The sequence below is a fragment of the Rhizoctonia solani genome, chromosome 11 (genome assembly GCF_016906535.1).
Source record: "Rhizoctonia solani chromosome 11, complete sequence".
Lineage (NCBI taxonomy): Eukaryota > Fungi > Basidiomycota > Agaricomycetes > Cantharellales > Ceratobasidiaceae > Rhizoctonia > Rhizoctonia solani.
Window position 1 is genome coordinate 1,732,673 of NC_057380.1, and position 21,337 is coordinate 1,754,009.

At 50.3% G+C, this 21,337-nt stretch overlaps 6 protein-coding genes across 6 annotated transcripts; 3 read left to right on the forward strand and 3 right to left on the reverse strand.

The window, feature by feature from the left end:
• Positions 1-1,447: 1,447 nt before the first annotated feature.
• Positions 1,448-6,563, forward strand: RhiXN_10564 (pyridoxamine 5'-phosphate oxidase family protein; the record flags this gene model as incomplete). Its single annotated transcript, XM_043330380.1, has 18 exons — positions 1,448-1,673; positions 1,894-2,015; positions 2,068-2,096; positions 2,147-2,161; positions 2,217-2,223; positions 2,636-2,773; positions 2,859-3,017; positions 3,131-3,685; positions 3,738-4,119; positions 4,170-4,265; positions 4,322-4,461; positions 4,520-4,545; positions 4,602-4,764; positions 4,819-4,887; positions 5,025-5,159; positions 5,216-5,459; positions 5,561-5,575; positions 5,638-6,563. 18 exons carry the CDS (start codon positions 1,448-1,450, stop codon positions 6,561-6,563), a joined length of 3,447 nt encoding a protein of 1,148 aa, XP_043184477.1.
• A 310-nt stretch (positions 6,564-6,873) lies between these two features.
• Positions 6,874-7,921, reverse strand: RhiXN_10565 (GNAT family acetyltransferase; the record flags this gene model as incomplete). The annotated part of the gene is made up of 3 exons (XM_043330381.1): positions 6,874-7,209; positions 7,517-7,620; positions 7,687-7,921. 3 exons carry the CDS (start codon positions 7,919-7,921, stop codon positions 6,874-6,876), a joined length of 675 nt encoding a protein of 224 aa, XP_043184478.1.
• Positions 7,922-8,168: 247 nt separating this feature from the next.
• On the reverse strand, positions 8,169-10,030 carry RhiXN_10566 (uncharacterized protein; the record flags this gene model as incomplete). Its single annotated transcript, XM_043330382.1, has 5 exons — positions 8,169-8,864; positions 8,934-9,094; positions 9,144-9,739; positions 9,814-9,874; positions 9,925-10,030. 5 exons carry the CDS (start codon positions 10,028-10,030, stop codon positions 8,169-8,171), a joined length of 1,620 nt encoding a protein of 539 aa, XP_043184479.1.
• A 324-nt stretch (positions 10,031-10,354) lies between these two features.
• Positions 10,355-10,858, forward strand: RhiXN_10567 (bolA domain protein; the record flags this gene model as incomplete). The annotated part of the gene is made up of 4 exons (XM_043330383.1): positions 10,355-10,408; positions 10,471-10,576; positions 10,636-10,676; positions 10,733-10,858. The coding sequence occupies 4 exons, from the start codon at positions 10,355-10,357 to the stop codon at positions 10,856-10,858; spliced, it is 327 nt and encodes a 108-aa protein (XP_043184480.1).
• Positions 10,859-13,222: 2,364 nt separating this feature from the next.
• On the forward strand, positions 13,223-14,411 carry RhiXN_10568 (methyltransferase domain protein; the record flags this gene model as incomplete). Its single annotated transcript, XM_043330384.1, has 4 exons — positions 13,223-13,314; positions 13,373-13,528; positions 13,589-13,698; positions 13,753-14,411. 4 exons carry the CDS (start codon positions 13,223-13,225, stop codon positions 14,409-14,411), a joined length of 1,017 nt encoding a protein of 338 aa, XP_043184481.1.
• Positions 14,412-15,935: 1,524 nt separating this feature from the next.
• Positions 15,936-19,905, reverse strand: RhiXN_10569 (Formin-like protein 6; the record flags this gene model as incomplete). The annotated part of the gene is made up of 9 exons (XM_043330385.1): positions 15,936-16,644; positions 16,713-16,874; positions 16,959-17,028; positions 17,084-17,114; positions 17,167-17,525; positions 17,581-17,589; positions 17,780-17,893; positions 17,956-18,676; positions 18,730-19,905. 9 exons carry the CDS (start codon positions 19,903-19,905, stop codon positions 15,936-15,938), a joined length of 3,351 nt encoding a protein of 1,116 aa, XP_043184482.1.
• Between the last annotated feature and the right edge of the window lie 1,432 nt (positions 19,906-21,337).

Sequence of the window (21,337 nt, forward strand, 5' to 3'; positions counted from 1 at the left end):
TGATAGTGCCAAAGTAGGTGCATATCTACTTCTCAGAAGCGGAACCGCATCCTGGTGGTGTAGAGCTATTAGAATTGTCGGTACGCTGCTTTCAATATTATTTTGGAGGGCGTCGCTCCTCAAAGCTCATCTTGACATTACCTATGATTACGAATACGTAAACTTAGCCCGCTGTTTGGTCGATTGCGTGGATAAAGCCAGTATACGTTTGTTGGGAAATCACGTGCAATCACCAAGCCTACACTTATCTTATCACTAATTTGCATTTCATTAGGAAGACGATCCTCCTGCCTTAATTATCCATCTGACGACGACTGCCTACTTGCTATCGAATTGTCTGCACATATTATTTCTCCTTGGTTAAAGACCTGAAAAAACACACATCTATAATGCGTGTTCTATCTCTTGGTATCTTATACTCTATTTTCAGCCTGAGCCTTGGGTGGGAAACCGTCGAGGATGCCGGTAAGTCGGTCAACCATCATCCGCAAATGCGGAGAGTTGTCCTGAAGTTCATACTCATATGCGGGAGATACAACTTCCTCATTTTACACGCCGAAAGGATGGATAAAATCAGCTTCTGCTCAGCTGTGAGAAAGTGGCTTACGGACTCGGCCCTGCCTTATTCCATGCTCTAGAGTACCAGTATAACTGACAAGCGTTTCTTCTGTGTTATTTTGCATTGTCAAACGGTTTGTTTTTTCCTTTACATATTCTCAACAAACCACGCAAACTGGGATTTTCGCTCGCACACCCGCCTGCCACCTGCCAAATTCATTCCGCTCTATCCGGCCCGCCTTTCTGACATGCCGCTCTACCCAATCGGCACAAACTCTTGCACTTTTGGATCGTAACGCACATCGACCTCGGTTGATTGCCCAATGTTCACCGGCCCTAACCGGCACGGTTTGCTTGGATTATTGGATCGTTCGTGGCTTGCTTCATTGGGACTCGTATTCCAACAGCACGGCTATCTCGAGAGCTTGTCAAGCGTGAGTCGGTCGGGACTCTCGCCACGGTTTATCCTTCTGATTACCGTATCGCTGGACTTGCTGGTGAGTACACGAGAGTTATTTTTGACCATTGTTCCTCGTGGCGATGTTGGATTGACTGCTATGGGTCAATACATTCAGGTCACCCTTTTGCTTTGATGGAGTATTACGCAAGGTTGGTCTTGTCAAGATCCTAATTTATGACTAAGCTGACTTTATCGGATCGTTTGACAACTTGTTGTCCTTTACACTATTGCTCTGGGATGAAATACATTGATGATAGTTGCCACAAGAACGGTTCGCTCTCCTATCTGTTTTTTCCCATTTCCCAGAATGCGCGTAATGTAGCCAGTACACCTGGTAAGACGGCAAGCTTTACGGTCAGGGTCGGAGAGTCACCGAATGGATTTGAGCCGGACGTGGGAGGGTTCGATGTGGGGGTAGATCAGGTCCCAATGAGTGGTTGGGATGATCCAACTCCGCTCAGTGGAATGGTGAATCGGGACCCGCCGAGCAATCAGAAAAACCCCGTTAGGACGGGATGGCGGGGTTGGGGCAAAAGCATGTTTGCCGGCTGGCAAGCGAAAGCGGCTGAGCGAGGCCCGGCAGCGACGGCGCGAGTTGCGTTGATGGGGAATGTCACCGTTTTCTATGGTGTGACAGGCGAGGGAGACACGGAAGGTACGTCATTGTCCAGCCTTCGTTCCTCCACGGCTGTCCTACGTCCCTTTTAAATTACCCGGTCGCGGGGAATATCTCACGAACCTGAGATTCGTATTATCTGGCCCATGACTTGTTCCAGTGGCGACATGTGAACGGCTCCGACTTTGGTGGCCTGCCTGTCTTACCTTCTTGTGTGTGGTAATCGATCGACTGGCTGAACATGTTCATATCCCTATAGCCGACCTGGAGGCCCGTCAAATGTCAGAGTGCTTTTTGGCTAAACATCCTGACGCAAAGTGGTGGGTACCCGGGCGTCCTGGAGCGCCTCATGTGGCGTGGTGGGCACGGTTCGATCCTCAAGTAAGTGTAGCATCGCATAGCAGAGCCTCGAGGCTGAGATCATCTTTACTAGGCTGTATTCTACGTGGGAGGGTTTGGAAAGTGAGTAAATATGACTTCGAGTAGCCATGCAATGTCTGATGCCTTGCCAGCGAACACTATATCGGGTGGATACCAGTGGAACTATATCGTAATAGTTCAGCTACGAACGCGTATTTTTAGGGCCGAGGTTAGCGACCTTGGCAACTGAGTGTGTTCATATGTCACGTGACGCTTGCGGGTCTCCATTCGGTAGTTCTTTCAGGGCTCTGGTCGCTCTCTGTGCTTGGCGGTGACTATCCTCTTGTATCCTCTCTCCTTGTTTCCTTATCCTCTTCCAGCCTGGCTCGACGCCAGCCCGCTTTCATCTGTCCGTGCAGCTGGTGACAACTCTCTTTTCTGCTTGATTTTTCTTGTATTTTACCCCGGTGGTCTGTTTCACTATCAATATGCGTGCTAAGCAAATCTTGTCTCGAATCCCAGTCCCCGCCCAAGTTAAGCTTGTCGTACGTGGCCAAGCCTTTTTTGTTTCCATTTTAGACCATGTCGGCTGACAAGGACATTGGTTTGCCACCAAGTATGCCCGACTGACACTGAACAAGCTCACGACACTCTACTTTGTGCTCTCCGTCGTCCACTGCGTGCTCCAAGTCATCCTTCAACTAGCCGCACATGCAATCAATGTCAATGCTCGGCACTTGGTTACCCACATCCTCGAGCAGGCCAAGCTCACAATGGACGTAAGTCTCTCCGCTCCTTTGTTACTCTGTTTGGACGATTATCAATCGCCTCACAATACAATAATACTGACAATGCGTCCAATAGAAATTCGCTCTCGTGGAGAACAAGCGTCGGGTTCCTCAAGTACGAACAACCGATCTGACACTCACATTGTGCAGGGGCATTCCCGGCCAATTCGGGTTTACGGGGAAAGATGTCTGTGATGTACTATGGAGCCAGAGTCGGGGCTTGGTCAATGACACTGTGAGTCGGCTCGACTACGCATTGCCAACAACGAGCTTGCGCATGGCTAGTTGCAAAGCTTCACGGCGGATCTATATTGGAAAAAAATCTAATTAGTGCGATTGATTCCGCAGGTCGAAGACTTCCTTTCTCCCAGTTCCGAAAGTGATGACAACAACAACAAATCGAGCTCGGATTCTGACGACGACAAGACAACGTCGCCTCTTCCCGTACAAGCACCGACTGTCTCGTTCTCGTCAACGCGCGCATCTTCGACTTTTGCATCCTCAACTTCCAATTCAGTTTCAACTTTTCCTGTTGCACCTACACTTGTCAGCTCGACGCCGACTTTATCTTCAACTTCCCGACGCACAACTACTTCTCTTTCTGTTTCTATAACTACTACATCTTTTGTCGCATCTACCAGTAGCCCTCATGATTCACCTACATCTTCAACATTCACTTCGTTCCCTTCCGAGACCTCTACAACAACCGGTCCCACCGCGCCGACTGGCATTCAAAACCTTATCAGACCGAGACCAGGCTCTGGATCGTCGGACTCGGGCTCGGACAATGATACGGGGGTTATCTCAGCTCACTTCGTGCGAAGGCGAGCACTCAAGCAGAGGTCCACTGTCTCTGAGAGCAGAGATAGCACAAGGAAGGTCTTCGATAGGGAGAAGCTTAGGGTAAATGCGTCACCTCTTATACTTGGTTCATAATTGATACGTTTGGAATTAGCCACTTTCCCTGCCTCGCTCTCAACCTCGCGTCCCCTCCCAATCATCCTCTGTCGACATCGATGAATCTCATCCCGATCTCAAAACACACATTCGCCGTGCACGCGTCGCTCCCATAACTAACTCTCTACTCAAGCGCACTCTAGAAGGATCAACATTAGAATATATTCCAATCGCCCCACGAGCCGTCGATCCCATGCGATTTGTTTCTCGTCACTCGAGACGTACCAAGCGTTCAAGAAACCTAACTGCCCGGTCACCCTTCATCTCGGACGAACAAGATGTCAAAATTACACCCATCTGGAGATTCGAAGTCGACTCGGATGACGAGAAGAAACACCAAAGCGGGAATCTGGCCGGGAATTCGACTGTCCCAATGAATAGTATGTACCTGGATGTATCGATATGTTAGTGATACTAAGGCGCATAACAGTGAACCGAGGCAAACCTATTCTCGTCTCCGTCAAGATATCTGGATTGGTTGGCCCCGGGATGGGCGATCAGCAAATCATGGCCGGGAACGGTACCGGTAAGCACCGGTTGGACCAAACTGTGGCATACCTTGAATTCACTTCGGTTTAGCAGCTACCTTTGGTGACGTAGAACTTTCTCCCGGATGTGCACTCGCCTTGTCATGGCCCGCGCAAGTGCTGCGTGATTTTGCTCGGGAAGATCTTGCCATGATCGGGTTCCAGGTCTGGTTATTGGGAATGAGTGTGGTCGCTGTAAGCTGCTCCTTTCAACTGATTGAATTCATTATTGATTCGCCCTCGAAACCCATAGATTCTCAACGAGAGTGTCCCTCACATGTGAGCACACTTGCTTCTTGATTCAATCGAATACACTAAACGTTTTGATGTACTAGGGTCGCGGGACTATTCACGCAAGCACTTTCTACAGGGTGGTCCGCATTCCAGATGGCACGGTCTGCTTCGTTCCGAGCACAATACGGAGAAACGATCGTTCGTGGAGCTTGCTCAGGAGTCGACGTGCTTCCCGAATACTTTACTCATCGCACAACAGACGAGGTAAATTTTCGACCTTAACCCTCCCGAGATTCGATACAAACTTTTCATTACTAGATTCCAATCGTGGTCTTCAATGCAGTCTTCTTGATCACAATGACGATCTTGTCATGGAGGGTCTGCAAGGTCAGTCTATTCCTATTCTGTAACAGTTTCCTATTTAATTCAAAGGGAAATACGTAGGTCTATGGGTGGCAAACTTTCAAGCGTATCGGCGCTTCCAGAGTCATGAATCGGGCCTATCGTCTTGTTCTGGCGTTCAGTATCCATCTGCAATGCGCAGTTTATTCTTCGTCACATCCAGTGCTCTCTGGGTCGATGAGCTTCTCAATGGTTCAATTGCTTGTTTCGCGGAACACCAGGGGCTTTACAAAGGGGTGTTCATCACAAGCATCTTGGTAAGCGTTCGACCCCTTTGTTGTGTCCGAGGCGACACTTAGTTTAGCATACCTAGCTTTTACTCCCTTGGTTGATCCTCGGTTGGATTGGCGTCCGCCGGGAGAACAAACTCATGATGCACGCTTTCTTGATCATCAGCTTGCTCTTCATCACGGCCTGGGCTGCCATGTTTGCTTCAGACGTTTATCGATGGTCATTTGCTACCTGGCCGTTTTTCGCAGCAATGACCGTCACATCATTTGTGGTCTTGGTCGCAACCACCGGCCTTGCTATCGTTTGCAGGTACAACTTCAAGAAAGGTAAGCAGCCCTGGCTCGTTGATCCTTTGACTCTATGAGGCACTGGACTGACTTGCCCAAATTCAATTCGGAACTCCATCTCACCAATACATTCCATACAGGTCTAGCTCTATTCTGTAAGTGAAAATTTCCGGCCAGTACTCCTATCAAATATGGCTAATATTTGGTCTTTACCAAGTGCAATCTCAGCAGATCCTTCCTAGTGGTGATTTCACCGACGCCATGCCTGACCCGGAAAAGGTTGGCTTTCCGGCTCAGCGGGCTGGAGAAGAGCTCCCGACTTTTTCCGTCGCCTTTGGCCATGGCGGAGTCCCTCAGCCCCCTTCACAGATGTTCCCGGTACAACCAGCGGCTGCCGTCTCCCGTAGTACCACACTGAGCAACGATCGCCCAGCTGGATATTCGGTCAATCCGTATGTCACCAACAGATCCGACTTTTGGGGAGAGGGGAATGTCGCTCGTAGTGCTTCTATGCGAAGCAAATCGAGCACTGACACGAGCTCTGCGCCCACTATCCGTTCGACGGATCCTATGCTGTTTGACCATGACATTCCGAGATACTCGTCCGAAGAAGAACCAGATTCTGTCCGTCGCGAGCTCCCTCAGTGGGAAGAAGTCAGGCGTTCGCAACTGCCTTCTACATTTGATCTTCAGCCATCCCACTTGTCGATCCAACCTCAGACTCAAGCTCGGCCACAACTGGATAGGGATAGCACTTATTCTTCGGGAACTACTGGGACGGGAACCGGTCAGTTTGAAGTGCTTCGTGATGGGGAATGGCAAAAGGTGGATGCGCGAGAATTATATCGGGCCAGTATTGTCTCGGGCGTGACGCATACGAGCGGGTTCTCGGGTGCGTCATGGGCGCGTGGAGATGATGCTGGGCCGTTACCTACAAGGGCCGCCGTTCCGGTACCACCTGTACCAGCATACAGGCCACTACAGGCTCCACTCCCTGTTGCTGCTGCACCTCGCGCGTTTGTCGGTCTCCCTGGCAAGAACATTAAGCCCCAAACGACGGCCAGCGGGCGTGTTACTCAGCAGTTTTCTCCTCCCCAGGCGACTGGTGTACTGGGTGGCGTTGCTGTACCACCAGGGTGGTGATAGAACGGGTGAAAGATTGAATTGTGTATCCTAGTCTGCTTGGAAATGTATTCTGAATTTCACCTTGTTTGGGCTCGTCGTAGATTTCCTTGTTGAATATAATTCACATATCACACTCAGTCGTGAATAGTTTAAACGTGATGTACGAGCGGGGGCAGTAGATTACAGTACCTAAGTATACAATCAAGAGACGACGGCAACATACGAGAAGCGGGACAGGATAAACTTGAATATCGAGGTGACGTGCATAAACCCAACTACTTAAGAAGACCCAAGAAATAAGAGGTTATTTATGATTGAACGAGTTCCCTCAATCTGTTCCGTTTGTCTCGGTCGTGACGGGTCTCTCGAGAACCCACGCGTCGCGCTCAGGACCATCACTCGATCCCAATTTGCGATAATACCCCTCAATACGCTCGCGTTCGACAAAGCCATATCGCTCGTAGAACGTTCGGGCGTCGGTATTGGGCACATGGACATGTAAGTAGAATGACGTAATCTTGCGGTTGAGCGCGTTGAACGAGATCGTGGATGATTGTGGAGGTGTGCCGATGGGTGGCTTGTCACCGATCGACCCGTTGTATTGTGCAGCAGCGTTGAACACCTGCTGGAGGGCCATTGAGCCCAAACCGAGACCACGATATGGCTGACAAACAAACAGTAATAAAATCAGTTACACGTTTCATTTGTTATAAATGTCACGAATAAATGCGGAGTGGATTAAAAGGCCACTTTTGGACATCCCACAATGCCCTTACACGCCGAGATCACTCTTATTGGCACTCATTGTGGCTAACCCCTCCTGTAAAGGGCGATGGGGGAGAGCGATGCACGATTATTCTTGTACTCTCAAGAGTAACATGCAACAGGCGACACAAACACAACGTAGAAACGTGATATACGGCCGAGTCGCATAGACGCTCAAGGAAATCGAGGTAGAGAAATATACGTACAGCAAGCACGCCCATTGTCATAATGTATACACAAGCCTCTCCTGGCATGCGCCCCCTCTCAATACGACTGCATACTGCTCCCACAGGAACATCGTTGTAATAGACTGGACAAATCGACAATGGGATCAGTAATCAAACCCCAATCGAGCACACAATGTCGGTAAACTAACTTAGTTTACAGAATTCGTCCAGCTCAGGCTCAAGGACCTCCTTGTAGAACTTCTCAGAGTAACGAATAGGAAATAAAACAGAGTTAAGTTTTCTGAGTGTGCCGAGGTTATTCGGAGTCAACGAGGCTAGTGAGATACGGGCGGCAGGGCGCGCAGTCTTACGGGACGAGATAGTTGCCGGAATCGCAGTCGCGCCAGCGGGTGTAGGTATGGGCATAGCAGCAGCGGTTGCCATTCGTTACTATTCGTGCGTTGGCGGAGACCTATAGGGTGGCGGGCAGACTGTCGTGGTCGTGTGCAAGGGTCGATTCAACTCATCTGACGTGCGCGTGTTCGTAACCTGTTGATTAACTATGCTTACTAATCGCCCAATTTGGTATGTGCGAATACACCAGTTATTACCCGAGCCCGGTCTAATCAAATCCGTTGTTTATAACTTACTATACGTTGGTTAATAGTGAGTAGACGAGGCTGAAAATACATTACATCCATCGAAGGAACAACATTTCACAAAACTCCCGTGTTTCCTCCCACATTTTTCCACCCACCATAGTTGCCGCGCCTGCTTGAGTATCCGCCTCGAATCCAAGCCTTACGCTCTCTGCTATACCAGCCCTCCAAATATGTAGATCGCCACCGGGGATCCAAGGACTGTCAATCTGGTCCGCACATTGCTTCTCGAAGCTCAAGATTACAGCCAATCGAGCGAGTGCATGGTGCGATAAAGCATGTGAGAACGACTCTGGTTTGGTGCCTTGTAATCTCGGGGTACTTCGTAATAAAGCCAATATCGCATCGAGAGAAGGGGCCGGATAGGGTTCCAGAGTCTGCTTTGGTCCGACATCTGCGGTATGGTCGTTGGTGATCCCGGGCGCTCTTGCTGTTGGCCGAGCCTTTGGCCAGCGGCCGGCAGAGCTGTCTTTAATGCCACCAAAAATACCAATGTCAGATACGTCATTTCCTGACCTGGAAAGATAACAAGCGGCTAAGCAGAAGCAAAAGCGGTAATATAGATGGGCAGGAAAGCGTGATGCGGAATTCAGTTCCATGTAGACAGGTCCGGTGAAATGAACGAGTAGCGTTTTGAATGCCGGGCTTGAGAGGGCCGGTAACTGATCTGCAGCTGTTCGGACTAAGCTTCCAGGTGAGATCGCGTGTGCCGCAGACGCATTGACGAGCTACAATTGACAGCTTGTCAATGACGATAAAAGATCAACTATGGCATACGCGCGAAAAGGCACATTTACCAGTGTCAATAGCCGTAAACCTAGTTTGTTTATTTCGCATGACTCTGGGCTAAACGTCAGGGCAGAGAATGCGACACCAACCACATTTTGGACATCATTCTGCGGGGTGCCAGATCGGGATGCAGGTGGTATGTGAGAGAGAAGGAGTGTTGAATGGGAAGCTGTGAATGAAATAAAACAATAAACTTGAGTGTGGATTGGGACACGCACCAACAGTTGCTTCGGCAATATTAATTGCCTGATCCATCTCAAATAATTTTATCCACCATTCAACCACACTCCACGCGTGAGATGCAACATAAGAGTCGGTTTTATCATCGCCATCACTAAGATCGCTGTCATCCCCCTCGATCCATTTCGCTTGAGCAGTTGAGGTGCCATCTTTGGGCAAGAGGAACCCATCACGGACCATGGTCCAGCAATCCCGGGCCTTACCGATCTGGACCGACTCTTCAGCCAATGGACTTTTGAAAGTATCAATTTTCCCTGTTGCCATTATAGAACCAAAGTCTGATACGTCACAGGGTGGCCGAGTATACGAATTCAGGCCTACTGTTAGATGTGCGGGGTGGGTAGTCGTGGCCAGGGTTAGGAGCAGCTCCAGCGCTAACTGAGACCCGCGCTGGGTGGGGATTTCGGTTTGTGCCTGTGCTTTGCGGGGCGATAGAGGAGTCGGCGTGGCAAGGAGCCGAGGCTTGGCTGATGGTTTGGATGAAGGGCTGCTCGGTGATCTGGCCTTTGCTAGGGGCTGTGTGACTTTGTACGGAGGATAGAGCGCGAGGACCAGTAAATGCCGAATATGCGACCTATAATATAAATTTAGTTTAGACGGAGAGCGGCCATGTGCTTCAAAACGGCCCGGTGGTGAACGGCTACTTACGGTGATGGGTAACGGCCATCTCCTTTCCGGAATGCGTTCAATGCCTCAACTCCAAGCTCATCTACCTAATGGATCAGAGCTGTCTAATTAAGTGCTAAAATGCCGACTTACACGAGCCTTCTGACCAACAGTTATTGACGACATTGGCTTGATCTCTTGACAGCTGTTGTTGGTTCTCGAACTGTGGTATATGTGGCACCGCCTGGCAGGGATCCATCCAGAGCACCAGAGGCCATCTACTCCAGTATAGCTTTATTTATCGGAGTAAATATATGTGAACACGCAGTATCAAGTATGTGGATTTCGAGCGAACCACACGCCACCTTTGAACAAAATAGGCTCGTGGTGGTTTGAACGAGCGAAAGGAATTGGAAATAGTACGAATTAGTCATCGACCCTCGTTTCCCCCCACCACAAATGTTGTAAATCACCACAACTATCGCGCGTAAACGTTTCAAGCTGTATAGCACCTAAAGGAAATCACTTATAGTATAGCTCTCAGCACTATATGTTGGCTGCCCGTCGTTTGTTTCAGGCGGCAATGTCGAGCCCTAACTCTACGAACGGCCCAGTATACCAGGCAATCCACGAAAAGGTTCCTCCAATACCTCCACCTGAATCCACTTGAAAATTTAGTAACACTGTTTCTCTCTTCAGCTTACAAAGCTGCTGCGACCGGCTTCGCTTGATATCACAAATGACTCATGGCAACATCGGCATCACACTGCAATGCGAGAGAGCGGCGGAGGAAATGGCGAGACTCGTAAGCACATATCACCCCTATCTCCAATGCCCTACCTCCTTACGCCCATCTCCGATCAGATTTCACAGTCCGGGTCGTATCCGACTCGTTCACGGGAAAAGTGGGCCTATAATTCTATCTTCGTATGACCGAATATCCATCTGACTGATTTCGAAGACTACAATGCAAAGGCATCGAATGATCTACGGTGCTCTCTCGGATGAATTGGCCCAAGGGGTTCATGCCTTGTCGCTCCAGACCAAAACACCCGATGAGGTGGCCACACCGAGCACCGGAAATTAGCTGGCTCCCCCCCCCCCCCCGAATAGTGAGCGCTTGGTATAGATCGCCCATCGGTCGGTTCCGTGTATCCTAGATTGAGTGGTGGCAAGTGCATCTCATTGTGTATTTACACTAAAATTCCTCTTTGGTCGTAGCCTGCCCACCACCTTTTGATCAAACCAGCCAACTTTGCTTGCTTGTTGAATCCTTCACTGCTAATCGCAGACTCGGCGCCCCATTGGCTCATCAATGCACCTTAGTTTCCGGTCTTTGAAAGGCGATTTATGATCCGCTGCACAACGGTCCAGTGTCCAACCACTTCTTCCCCTAAGTTATCAATTACCAACCTATCGGCAAACACCACCTTGATCATTCGAATGCTGCATCGGTGCGACTACGTGTTGACCAAGCGATCCGCTTGTGGTGCTACAGGTAGATGTGAGTTTGGTTTATAAGACTGTGCGTCAAGGTCAGCAACCTTTTATAATAGTCTTTCACATGCAAATTCTCCATATGATTATGGGTGGCCTGTCGGTCAAAGATAGACTATTGTAGCTTGATGCAGTCAATTGTCCCTCAAGGATGACTGAACCATGTCGGCCCGATAACGGGAAGAATCATGTCCCTCTCGAAATGTTTGCGAAGTGATGAAGTGGAAGGCACTATCACCTACGTAAGTTATGATATGAGACTTTTCCTATTTTGACTAGGCCTAAGTTTTTCTATATAGCTTCCTTTCTGTCTTCCTGCCCACCCGCCCTCGAATGCTCGCCAGATGCCGGTAGAAGAGCTGGTGTGATTGGGCATCGAAGTTGGGAATGGGATCAATTGAGTATACAATACTCGTACATTTGATACATACTCAATGAAATAACAATACAGTGATTCCCTAGTATACAGTCTCCGTCATCTTTAGGTAATTGTATGTGATTCTATTTTGTCTCGGAGGGCATCCAGATTTATTACTCACCGCCTTTCAACTGGTCCAAGATCTGTTTGAGGTGCGCCGATTGGTCGGATTATCCAGTAGCATATCCGCTCGCCAAATGCAAGTTTGTCTGCCTTCCTCCTCAAACGTGTTGTCCCTATGTTTTCTAAAGTTTCACTAAATCACCTTGGAGTATATCATCATTATTTCGGCCCATATTTTAGCCAAACGGCGTGGGCGCAATTCCTAACACCATTGACTACATTTGGCGAACGATTACGATACAACGGGTTGCAATATTACTTTAGCAGCCGTTGCTCCCCGGTGTTATAATATTCAATCTTGGTCCTTGAGACAACTGAAATCCAAGTTGAATTTTCGATATAATTTCTTACTGCCATCGAGTTAGACTACCGCAGCCTTGCTCGGGCACGTATTCATCTCAGATGGATCTACAGGGGACGGACTTCAAACAGGTTAGGAGACCGATTGTCGATTGAGGTTTATTACCCGATTGAAATCTGTGAGTTCGTTTACATTCAGAGCCGTGTTTCAACGATTTCCTTCAGCGCAACCCGCATAGTATATTTTCAATTCTGTATTTCAATTTGATCGACACAACGAGCCCGCGCGATCGCTTCCTTCGCCGTATTCTCATTATCTATTCTAATAATTTTTGACACCACATAGGTCATTACCGTGTCATTAGTCTATTTGGCATCAAGCTCGATCTCGCTAATTATGGACGACGATTATGACAACATACATGCATAGCTGAGGCCACGATGATTCCCGATTCAGGAAGGTGTTCCACCCGGCGGCTTTATTTCCAATCATGCCCGGCCTTGTAAACACTGGAGGGCGTCAGTTTGTATTTGCACACCATCTCAAATGGTTGAATCGGAAGTAGCACAGAGTAAGATCTGATTTCATTGCCGTACTATGCAACACTGAACCTAGCTCGCAAATAAACCCCGATCTACGATGATATTTCCCGGTCCGGTGTACCTTGATTAGTGTTTGACCACCGATCCGATGGGGAAAAGCGCCGACAATTTCGATTTGCTTTCATTTCTCGATCGTAGAAGCTTTCGCCGGCTCTTGATTTCATCCAGCTTTTTTTTTCCCAACAAGTGCTGCCAGAATCAGTCCGAGGTAACGTCGCTCCTTGCCTCGTGGTCGCTTCTTGACAGCCCCTAACGTGTCATCCCCCGGGTGCCACGGTCCACATAGCAGGTACTCAGCGAGCTTCCTTTTCCGGCTTGGAGGAATGATTGACGCAAAAGGGGATAGCGCCCAGTCCCGACGTTGACCAGTTACCGGAATGCAGTTGGTCCCATGTATTCATATCATACCTGCCCGAGTACTAAAGGTCGAGTACTCCGGCTGTTTTCGACATCAGCTCCTACTCCTCCAGTCCTCTCATCGGCAATCTTCAACCTTAGCATTACTTCACAATGAATACTACTCTTGCTGCTCGCCTCTTCACTCCTGGACTTCGTCGCGGTTCCGTTCAAGCTGCAGCAATCTCCCGGCCTTTGGCTAGTCTGTAAGTATCTGGCACTCTTTGAAACCCGATCTACCTTTACTCATTTATCTTGCGCTAGCTCGGGGGTCCCTCGTCCAAGCACACACCTCCCACAAGGCTATGTTCCTCTCGGACAACCCGATGCGACTCGAGTGATCCCTCATACTATTCGCAATCACCAGTCGGCACCCAAGGCCGAATACCTCCTGCCTTCTGACAAGGTTGAGGCTGACCGGTAAGTCAACCGTCATTTAACTATGGTCATAAGATTTACTGACATGCATGATTTGTCTAGTCTTCAGCTTCAGCATGACATGTTCAAGACCTTGTATGATAACAAAAATCTCCTCTCTGGAGCTCGCCTTACCAAGGACTCACAAGTTCTAGACTCGGGAGTTGGATCAGGTGAGCAAGCTGTTTGTCACTTTGGATATTAGTTTCTAACTCTCCCTCTCACAGGCGCTTGGCTTACGGCCATCTCTAAGGAAGTTCCGGGAATCCATATCCAAGGCATTGACATTGAGGATAACCTATTCCCCCGCCCGGCTCCCAAGAACGTCAAGCTAAATCGCATGTCCGTTCTTGACCTCCCGTTGTCATGGACCAACCGCTTCGATCTTGTCCACCAACGCGGCTTTGTTCTCGGCCTTCGTCGTGAAGAATGGCCCGTTGCTCTTGCTCAACTGTACCGTGTTACCAAACCGGGCGGATACATCCAGATCCTCGATGGCAACTTGTCTCGTGCACGAAACGTCGGGCCGGCTAACAGGATGCAGAACGCCATGCTCGCCGAGCTCTGCCGGCGACGAGGGCTCGTGCTCAACGTAACCGACCACCTCGCTGATATGGTTCGCGCTGCTGGGTTCAGGGGTGTCAAGGAGGACGCCCGCAATATCGTCATGAGCTCTCGCAACGGCAAGCTCGGTCGCGATGCCTGGACCAATCAATACCTTGCGTTCAAGGGCCTCAAGACCCCTATGCTCAAAGCAGGTGGTCTGAACCATGTTCAAACCGAGGGCGAGTTTGATCAAATGATCGAAGACATGGGCCGCGAGTGGGAGGAAAAGGGTGGAGAGTGCGGATACGTTGTCGTGTGCGCGCGTAAACCCCTCAACTGATACCTTCACCATTTTCGCTTATCTTGGTCTCCTATGATTATACCTTCGGTTTTCCTTCGGACTCGTGGTTCTGGGTTCATTTCTCATTTCTCTCCCTCACATCATCTCTCATCATCTCCATCATTTCTTGCGGATTAAAATGTGTATAACTGTGACAACCTGTAGTCTAGTTAGTTCTACTGTGCGATGTAAGTGTAATATCAACTATCTACGCTATCTCTGCCACGATGCACAAGGAACCAACGCAACGAAGGGTAAGATGTACATCGAGAGCCTAGATTCAGAGGTCTCCATCTGCCACGTGCGCTTCATTAAGTTTACTTGTTATAAGCAACTGTGCAGGGACCGTTCTTGGCTCACAATCACACCCACTACCCGGTCTGACCCACCCAATGGTCATGAGTTACCCCAGTTGCCCAGTGTCCAATGGGCCCAAATTAATGTGCTGCGCTGTCAATATCGGAGGTTGAATCCAAGCCGACCCTGTATCACCATACTTTTGACGGCATATGCTGGGAGAGAACAAGAGAACCCAGTCAAGCCATCAAATCCCTTCCATCTCGTTTTGATTGGGTTGATCTTCTCTCTCTCTCTCCGTATCTCCACCAACTAGCAACCTGGCAGACTTTGGAAACTTCTCACATAATGTGTCGATCGGTCCGGCTACTGACATCGCTGAGGTGTTATTGGTACAGAAGACGTATGGTTGTTAGGTTTAGTCATGCTTGGTGGTTTTATCGGGTGATATCGAGAACAAACGATACCGAATCGTTCAGCTGCATCATTTGATGTATGATGGGATGTTTCAGTTGCCCGATGTTCGCGACGACGCCGCGGGATATTTGGAAAACATCGCACAGTCAATATGCCGATTAAAAAGGTATTTTTTTGAATGCCGAAATGCTAACCACTCTGGAAGAGCATGTCAATCACAAAAACAGACAAGGAATGAGGAAAATACTCGGTTGCTTAGTTGAGGGAAGTTACCCAGCAAGTAGGGTGGCAAACGACTACGGCCCGCGAATGTCATTGTGCTCCGTGAGCATCGTGGTGAGAGGAGCAACTCGATAAATGCGCTCTCTTCGCACATTGGACCGAATGGGTCGATTACATACGATGGATTTCGAGATGAACGTATGCCAACCTCGGACGACCTTAAGCTTTCTCTAGAGCAAACATCCAGTTAATTCAGAAATCATAGCACAAAAATATAGGGGGGAGGGGGAGCATAGAGCATATGGATACGGGCATAACAAACACTTTCTGATTTCGATTTTTTTTCCTAAATTTGTCATAGACATTGCAGACAACAAACACAAATGCAGAGAGAAAACATCGGGAGATATACAAAGGGTTACAGCAGGCGCGGAGTAAATATGGTAGGGAATACGAGCAGACGTGGATAAAAAAGGGGAGACAATTTACCATGTATTTAAATGGAATTTGGTCGAGTGCTTCCGGATTTTTATCTAGGGCTGGCGCAGCAACCCCTTGACAAAGACTAACAATCTTGCAATCTTGCAGCTAAGCACCCACAACGCCGTCGGTTCCAAAATCCCAGTGCGACGCATTGATAGCATTCCAAGGCTGATCAAGGACCGCATACGCCAACGGAGACTCACGGCCGACTTCGACATAGATCGGCGCAGCATGCGCGCAACCCATGCTATCCGTCTGGGGCGTGACCATGTCAGAAACAGCGTGACGCAGAGGAGGGCGATCAAACGACCGAATAGAGTGCAGACTTGGACGGGAATGAGAGCAAGGCGGGAGAGCATCAGCGTTGGAGCTCATCGTCGCGCGCACGCGAGCGTCCGAGGAGTTCATGGCACGAACGCCCTTGGCGCTAGATGCGGCGCGCGAGCGAGCGTCCAAATCAGAGCTCATCGCAGCACGTTGCAAATCTCCATCGTGGTCCACTACGGCCGGTTCGTTCGAATCGAAATACTCTGGAGTCGCGGTCCATTGGCCGAGGTCTTCGTATCCCTGGAGCGCATCAGGTTCCGAGTCGGAATACAGCGTCGGTGTCGAACTTGTCGTGCCTTGGGAGCCAGGAGGACTACTAAGCACAGATAGATTATCGTTGACGTATGGCGGGGACAACATTTGCTGAGGTGGGCGGAGGTTGTTCAGATGCCGAGGAGCCAAACTCGCGAGAGACCTCACGGCCGACCCAAAGACGCCAGTTGAGAGCAGACCCCAAAGCACGTTCACACTTGCCAACTTCAAGAGCCTCAAGTCCACTCAATCTATATCACTGCAAAGTCAATATCCGCCCGAAACGATCTCTCCATTACTGACTTTGCCCACGCCTTGTTTGAAAACGCCTTGTCAAGCAAAAACTTGGATGCGAGAACCAACGAGGCCAGGAAAGTACGCCGGGGATCTATCAACGGGGAAGGCGTAAAGTCACCCCCATCCAATCCATAGCGGGCAAAGCTTCGCGAATATGCGCGGGTAATCCTAAAATTCAAAAAAAGAAACCCCAAAAAAAGGTCGCGAATGTCGTGTGAGTCCAAACTGGGTGCGCCCAACTATCCGATCGACGAACCAGCAATTTTCATAGCTAGATCAGCTTGACATTCTGCAGCTGCACGAAGTTCTCTGTGAATCTCGGCTAGAATGTACAAAAACATTGAGACAATGCCCGAGTCAATCATTGGATGACTCACGTTTAGCTCCAGCCAAATAAGCCAACGCTACCTGAAGGACATTGATGCTTGTGCGCGAACGACGGAGGACCTCGGTGACGAACCACGTCAATGTACGTGTGGGTGATCCCGGTCGGGTCTTGTTGGTCGCGTTCTTCGCGCTCGACGGTGACGGGTGCGGGTGCGGGGACGGCCGCAGTCTCGATCCCGAGGACTTCTTTGCGGAGCGAGGCACGTTGGCGCCCGCGGCGAGTACGAGGGCTTTCGGGGGACGCGGGCATCGATGCCGGGGTCGGAGGCCAGTACGCGGTATCGCGTGAAGAGCCGGCTCGGGTACTTACCGCCGGTCCCGGTACCGTATCCTCGTCCTCGTCAAGTCGACGCTTCAAAGTCGTCGGAGAGCGAGTCTTGGGGACGTCGTCCACGCCGTAGTATATATGATTAATCACCTTGACCGACATGGCTAGAATCAAACATCCAAAGTTGAGTACCTCACCATTTCCCTCGGTGCAACTCACCCGATGCGCCTAGCGAGCGCATGTATCCGGCGTCGGGCAGGCAGCCCATCTACCAACGAACAACTAATCGAGATTCAGAAACGGCGACGACTCGACGTCGGGGTTCGCGAAACGATAGTGGTCGTAAGGCAGGGCGACTGCATGCACGGCACCGCATATATACGCTCGCTCTCACATCGCTTGACACTTTTAAACTCACTGATGCGCTTGTCCATTTCGGCACGTTCCACAGGGGTAAGGTCGCCATCTTTAACAACGATATCGGCACGTTCCTTGGCGCGTTGGCGTTCTTTCCATTCGTTGAATTGGTCGCCTCGTTCGATGGGAGCGGTCAGTCCGCCATGCGGCAAGCCTGATAGCCCGCGACGAGCGGACCGAGTCCAGCAGGAGGATAGACCGGGCGAGAACTTGGGACAGGACGGACACCGGGGGCACACATGGTCGCAAATCTGGTGGTCCCGTCCGCAACGGGCACATTTTGAATGCCAAAAAAGGTGGCTTGGCGAGAAGGTCCAAACGCTGGGACCGGTGGCAACTTGTCGTGGACATTGTTTCGCTGAAGTTCGGCTGGGGCGGGGGTAACGCCCGCAGGGCCGTAGAGCAACAACTCTTGGGAGATCGTGGTTGGTCCGGGGTAGATGGGTTGGGTGGCCATGGGCGGAAGGCTTTGAATCGGTGGGAGCCTTATGCTAGTTGGGCCGCCACCCCCCGGCCCCACGTGATCCATATCCTCCTCCGGGGATCCCATTTCCGTCCTTGCATCATCGTCATCTCCTTCATTTGATCCTTCATATGATCTGGCCGCGACACCGCTTGTGGCCTCCCCAATAGCAGACTGGCCGTGGGTCATCGGTCGCCCAAAAAATCCCCGTTCTCGAACTGGCGAGATGGGACTGATGGCGCTGGCGGGCGCAACAAGAATACGAGAAGGATGAATCGTCGTCGGAGTGACGGAACTGGGAGTCGACGGACGGGTCGATGGAGTGGTGAGAATCGATCTCAAGACATGGGGTTTAATAGTCGATGGGGTGTGGATGGGCTGAGTCGGGTGATTGAATGTGCCCGGCAAATGTGCGGACTCGAAAGACTCGCACAACTGCTGAAATCGGGTTAAAACAAGCCAAAATCAACCAGTAAACAGAAACATACCTGTCCGGCACCTACACTGGAGACAGCAGATTGACGTAGGGGAGAAGGGGTTGGAACATTTGAATTATTAATATCGGTCAATGAACGAGTACGCTGCATTTTAGACGAAGCATGGCGCCGGGTATAAGGGTGTTTGGAGCGAGGGTGGGTATTATGCCGACGGACCGAGACGGTCGAACGAAGACGCGTGCCACAGCAGGAATCGGAGCCGGTACCGCAGGAAGAGCAGTGGTAATCAGCCGCGGATAAAATGCAGCCGGTACAATTGCCGCCAATGACATAAACACGATGAGGAAAGTAATCAATGTCGCGCATTTCAGGGGAAGGCATATTTTCAGGCGAGTCAACGAGATAGGAAAAATAGTCCGAGTCGAAAAGGTAGTTTTCGTTTGAGAGATTGAGGTTTGAAAAATCAATCAGGGGGTTTTGGAGGTGTAAGCCACGGGCAAGATCACCATAGGACATGGTGGTGGAGAGCATGGCGTCCCAAAACGGCAGGGAGGGACCAAGATAGGGGTACAGATATATTGAGTGAGCACCAACCCAAAAGTAGTGAAATAGAGAATAATGATAGCAAGCCCAGAGAGAAAAGGGGAGATTGCCACCGATAGGGACAAGAGTGGCAAACGTGGAGAGGCGTATGCGTCGGTAGATCAATTCGGGTATAAATACGCAGAAGGGATGGGTCCGCCACGAGTAGAAGGCGATGCGGGTCAGGCCGAATTGCAGACGCCGGACGAGACAAGTCACAGAGAGAGTGACATCCGAATGCGGCAAGTGACAAACGCCCGGAGGAGGCAAAACAGACGCCCCAGTAGTGAGTTTCCATCGGAAGGTTCGATTGGCAATTGGATTGCAAATGGATCGAGTCGAGTCATAACACAGCCGGTGACACGTGACGAATGGAATGAGAAAGAATAGGAGTGAGCAAGGAAAGGATGAGCAGATGAGAATGAATGAACATACGATGCATGGCCTTGGGATAGTAATCTGGAGTCGGCGCTTGTCCTGCTTCTCTGACAAGCCGGTCATTCCTGCACTGGTCGGATTCCCACTTTCGTACGGATGCCATCTGACGGGACGAGAACGCTGAGAGGGACTCGCCCCGTGAGAGGGGGGTTGGGGGTTTAGGGTGGGCCATGCCGAGGGAGGGAGAGAGATTGGATTATGTAACATGGTCGCTGTGTATGGGTGTGATGTTGGTGTTGGTGAGAGCGGGTCAGACGATGATTGGGTGCGGTGGAATTCGCGGCTTGGAGCTTAGGATGCGAGGAGGCGGAAAGGGGACAGGGCTGGGTGGCAGTGAAGTTAGGGGGACAGGATGATTATAGATATAAGAATGGGAGTTGGCAGTGGAATGGTCGAGGCAGCGGGGTGGGGATGATAGATCCAATGCTGAGTATAGATAGTGGGGTCGAGGCAGGCACGAGTTTGTGGATGGATGTGATTCGATGTGTATGGAGATATTCGAAAAAATTAGCAGTTTTTGGATCGCGTGTACGTGGTGCAGAGATTCAGAATTGGCGGCCATACGAGGCAACGATGGCAACGGTGGTAGACGACATGCTGTCGAGGCGCTCGAGGCGAGTAAACAAAGGGGCGTCAGAGACGAGGTTGTATATAGTCGAGTTGGAGTCACCAGTCCTTCGCATTGCCTGGGTGGAGTTTTGCGGCCAATCGCCGCTTGGCTGCAAACAGCTAGACGCTGCTTCGAGTCTATCAGAAAATGGAAATAAAAGTGTGCGCCCCCATCGGGATCTGTTGTCTGCTCTCTGCTAATCAGTGGGTTCCTTTGCCCCTACATACCCACTACTCACCCAGTATTATACCCTCAATCTCTCGCTAACTCGTGCGCTTGCACAATCAACCAATCCCTGTGTCGGCGCTAGCAAAGAACTCTCGGACCCCGTGCTCCCCACGAGGTGGACTTTTGACACCATTTGATCATCACCTCGAGTCAGACCCATGCCAACCAATCACCCCTCCGTTCACACGCGTGCCTCTCAGGCATCCCCCTCCTTCCTTGCCATTTCTGGCTCCACGCCGCCGGTCGGACCATATGTTCCATTCTCTAGCACTTTATTTGGTTCCACTCTCCATTTCCCACTCGAATTAATCCGCTCGCAATGCACATCACCTCCGATAAGATCCCCCCTATTCTTGACGTCAGCCTCCTCTGTGTCCTATTTAGACCAGATTAATCTCAGTCTGCCAGTGGGGCTAAACTCGAACAACGCCCATCTATCCATCCTGTGCATCACCCATCCAACTCATTCACTCGCATTCTGCCCCGCTCAGCGCCATCACCGAGCTCCATCGGTTTGCATCCTCCATCTCCCGCCACATTTTATCAAAACTGTACAACTGTTCCACGTCAACCCTAGCGAGAGCACCTCGAACCTTTTCAAGTCCACCTGCTTCGAATTCTCATCATCTATGGCGTAACGTCTATCTCCCAGAGCGGTTAAACCCCTCGTCCTTCCGAGACACTCCGCAACTGGGTTTCCCCGTCTGGTTATAGACTCGAGGCTGGGCTCGGTCGCCGTTATTACCCATCACGGGCATAGTGAATCTCCAGAGGCACGTATATAAAACCTTCACTCGATAT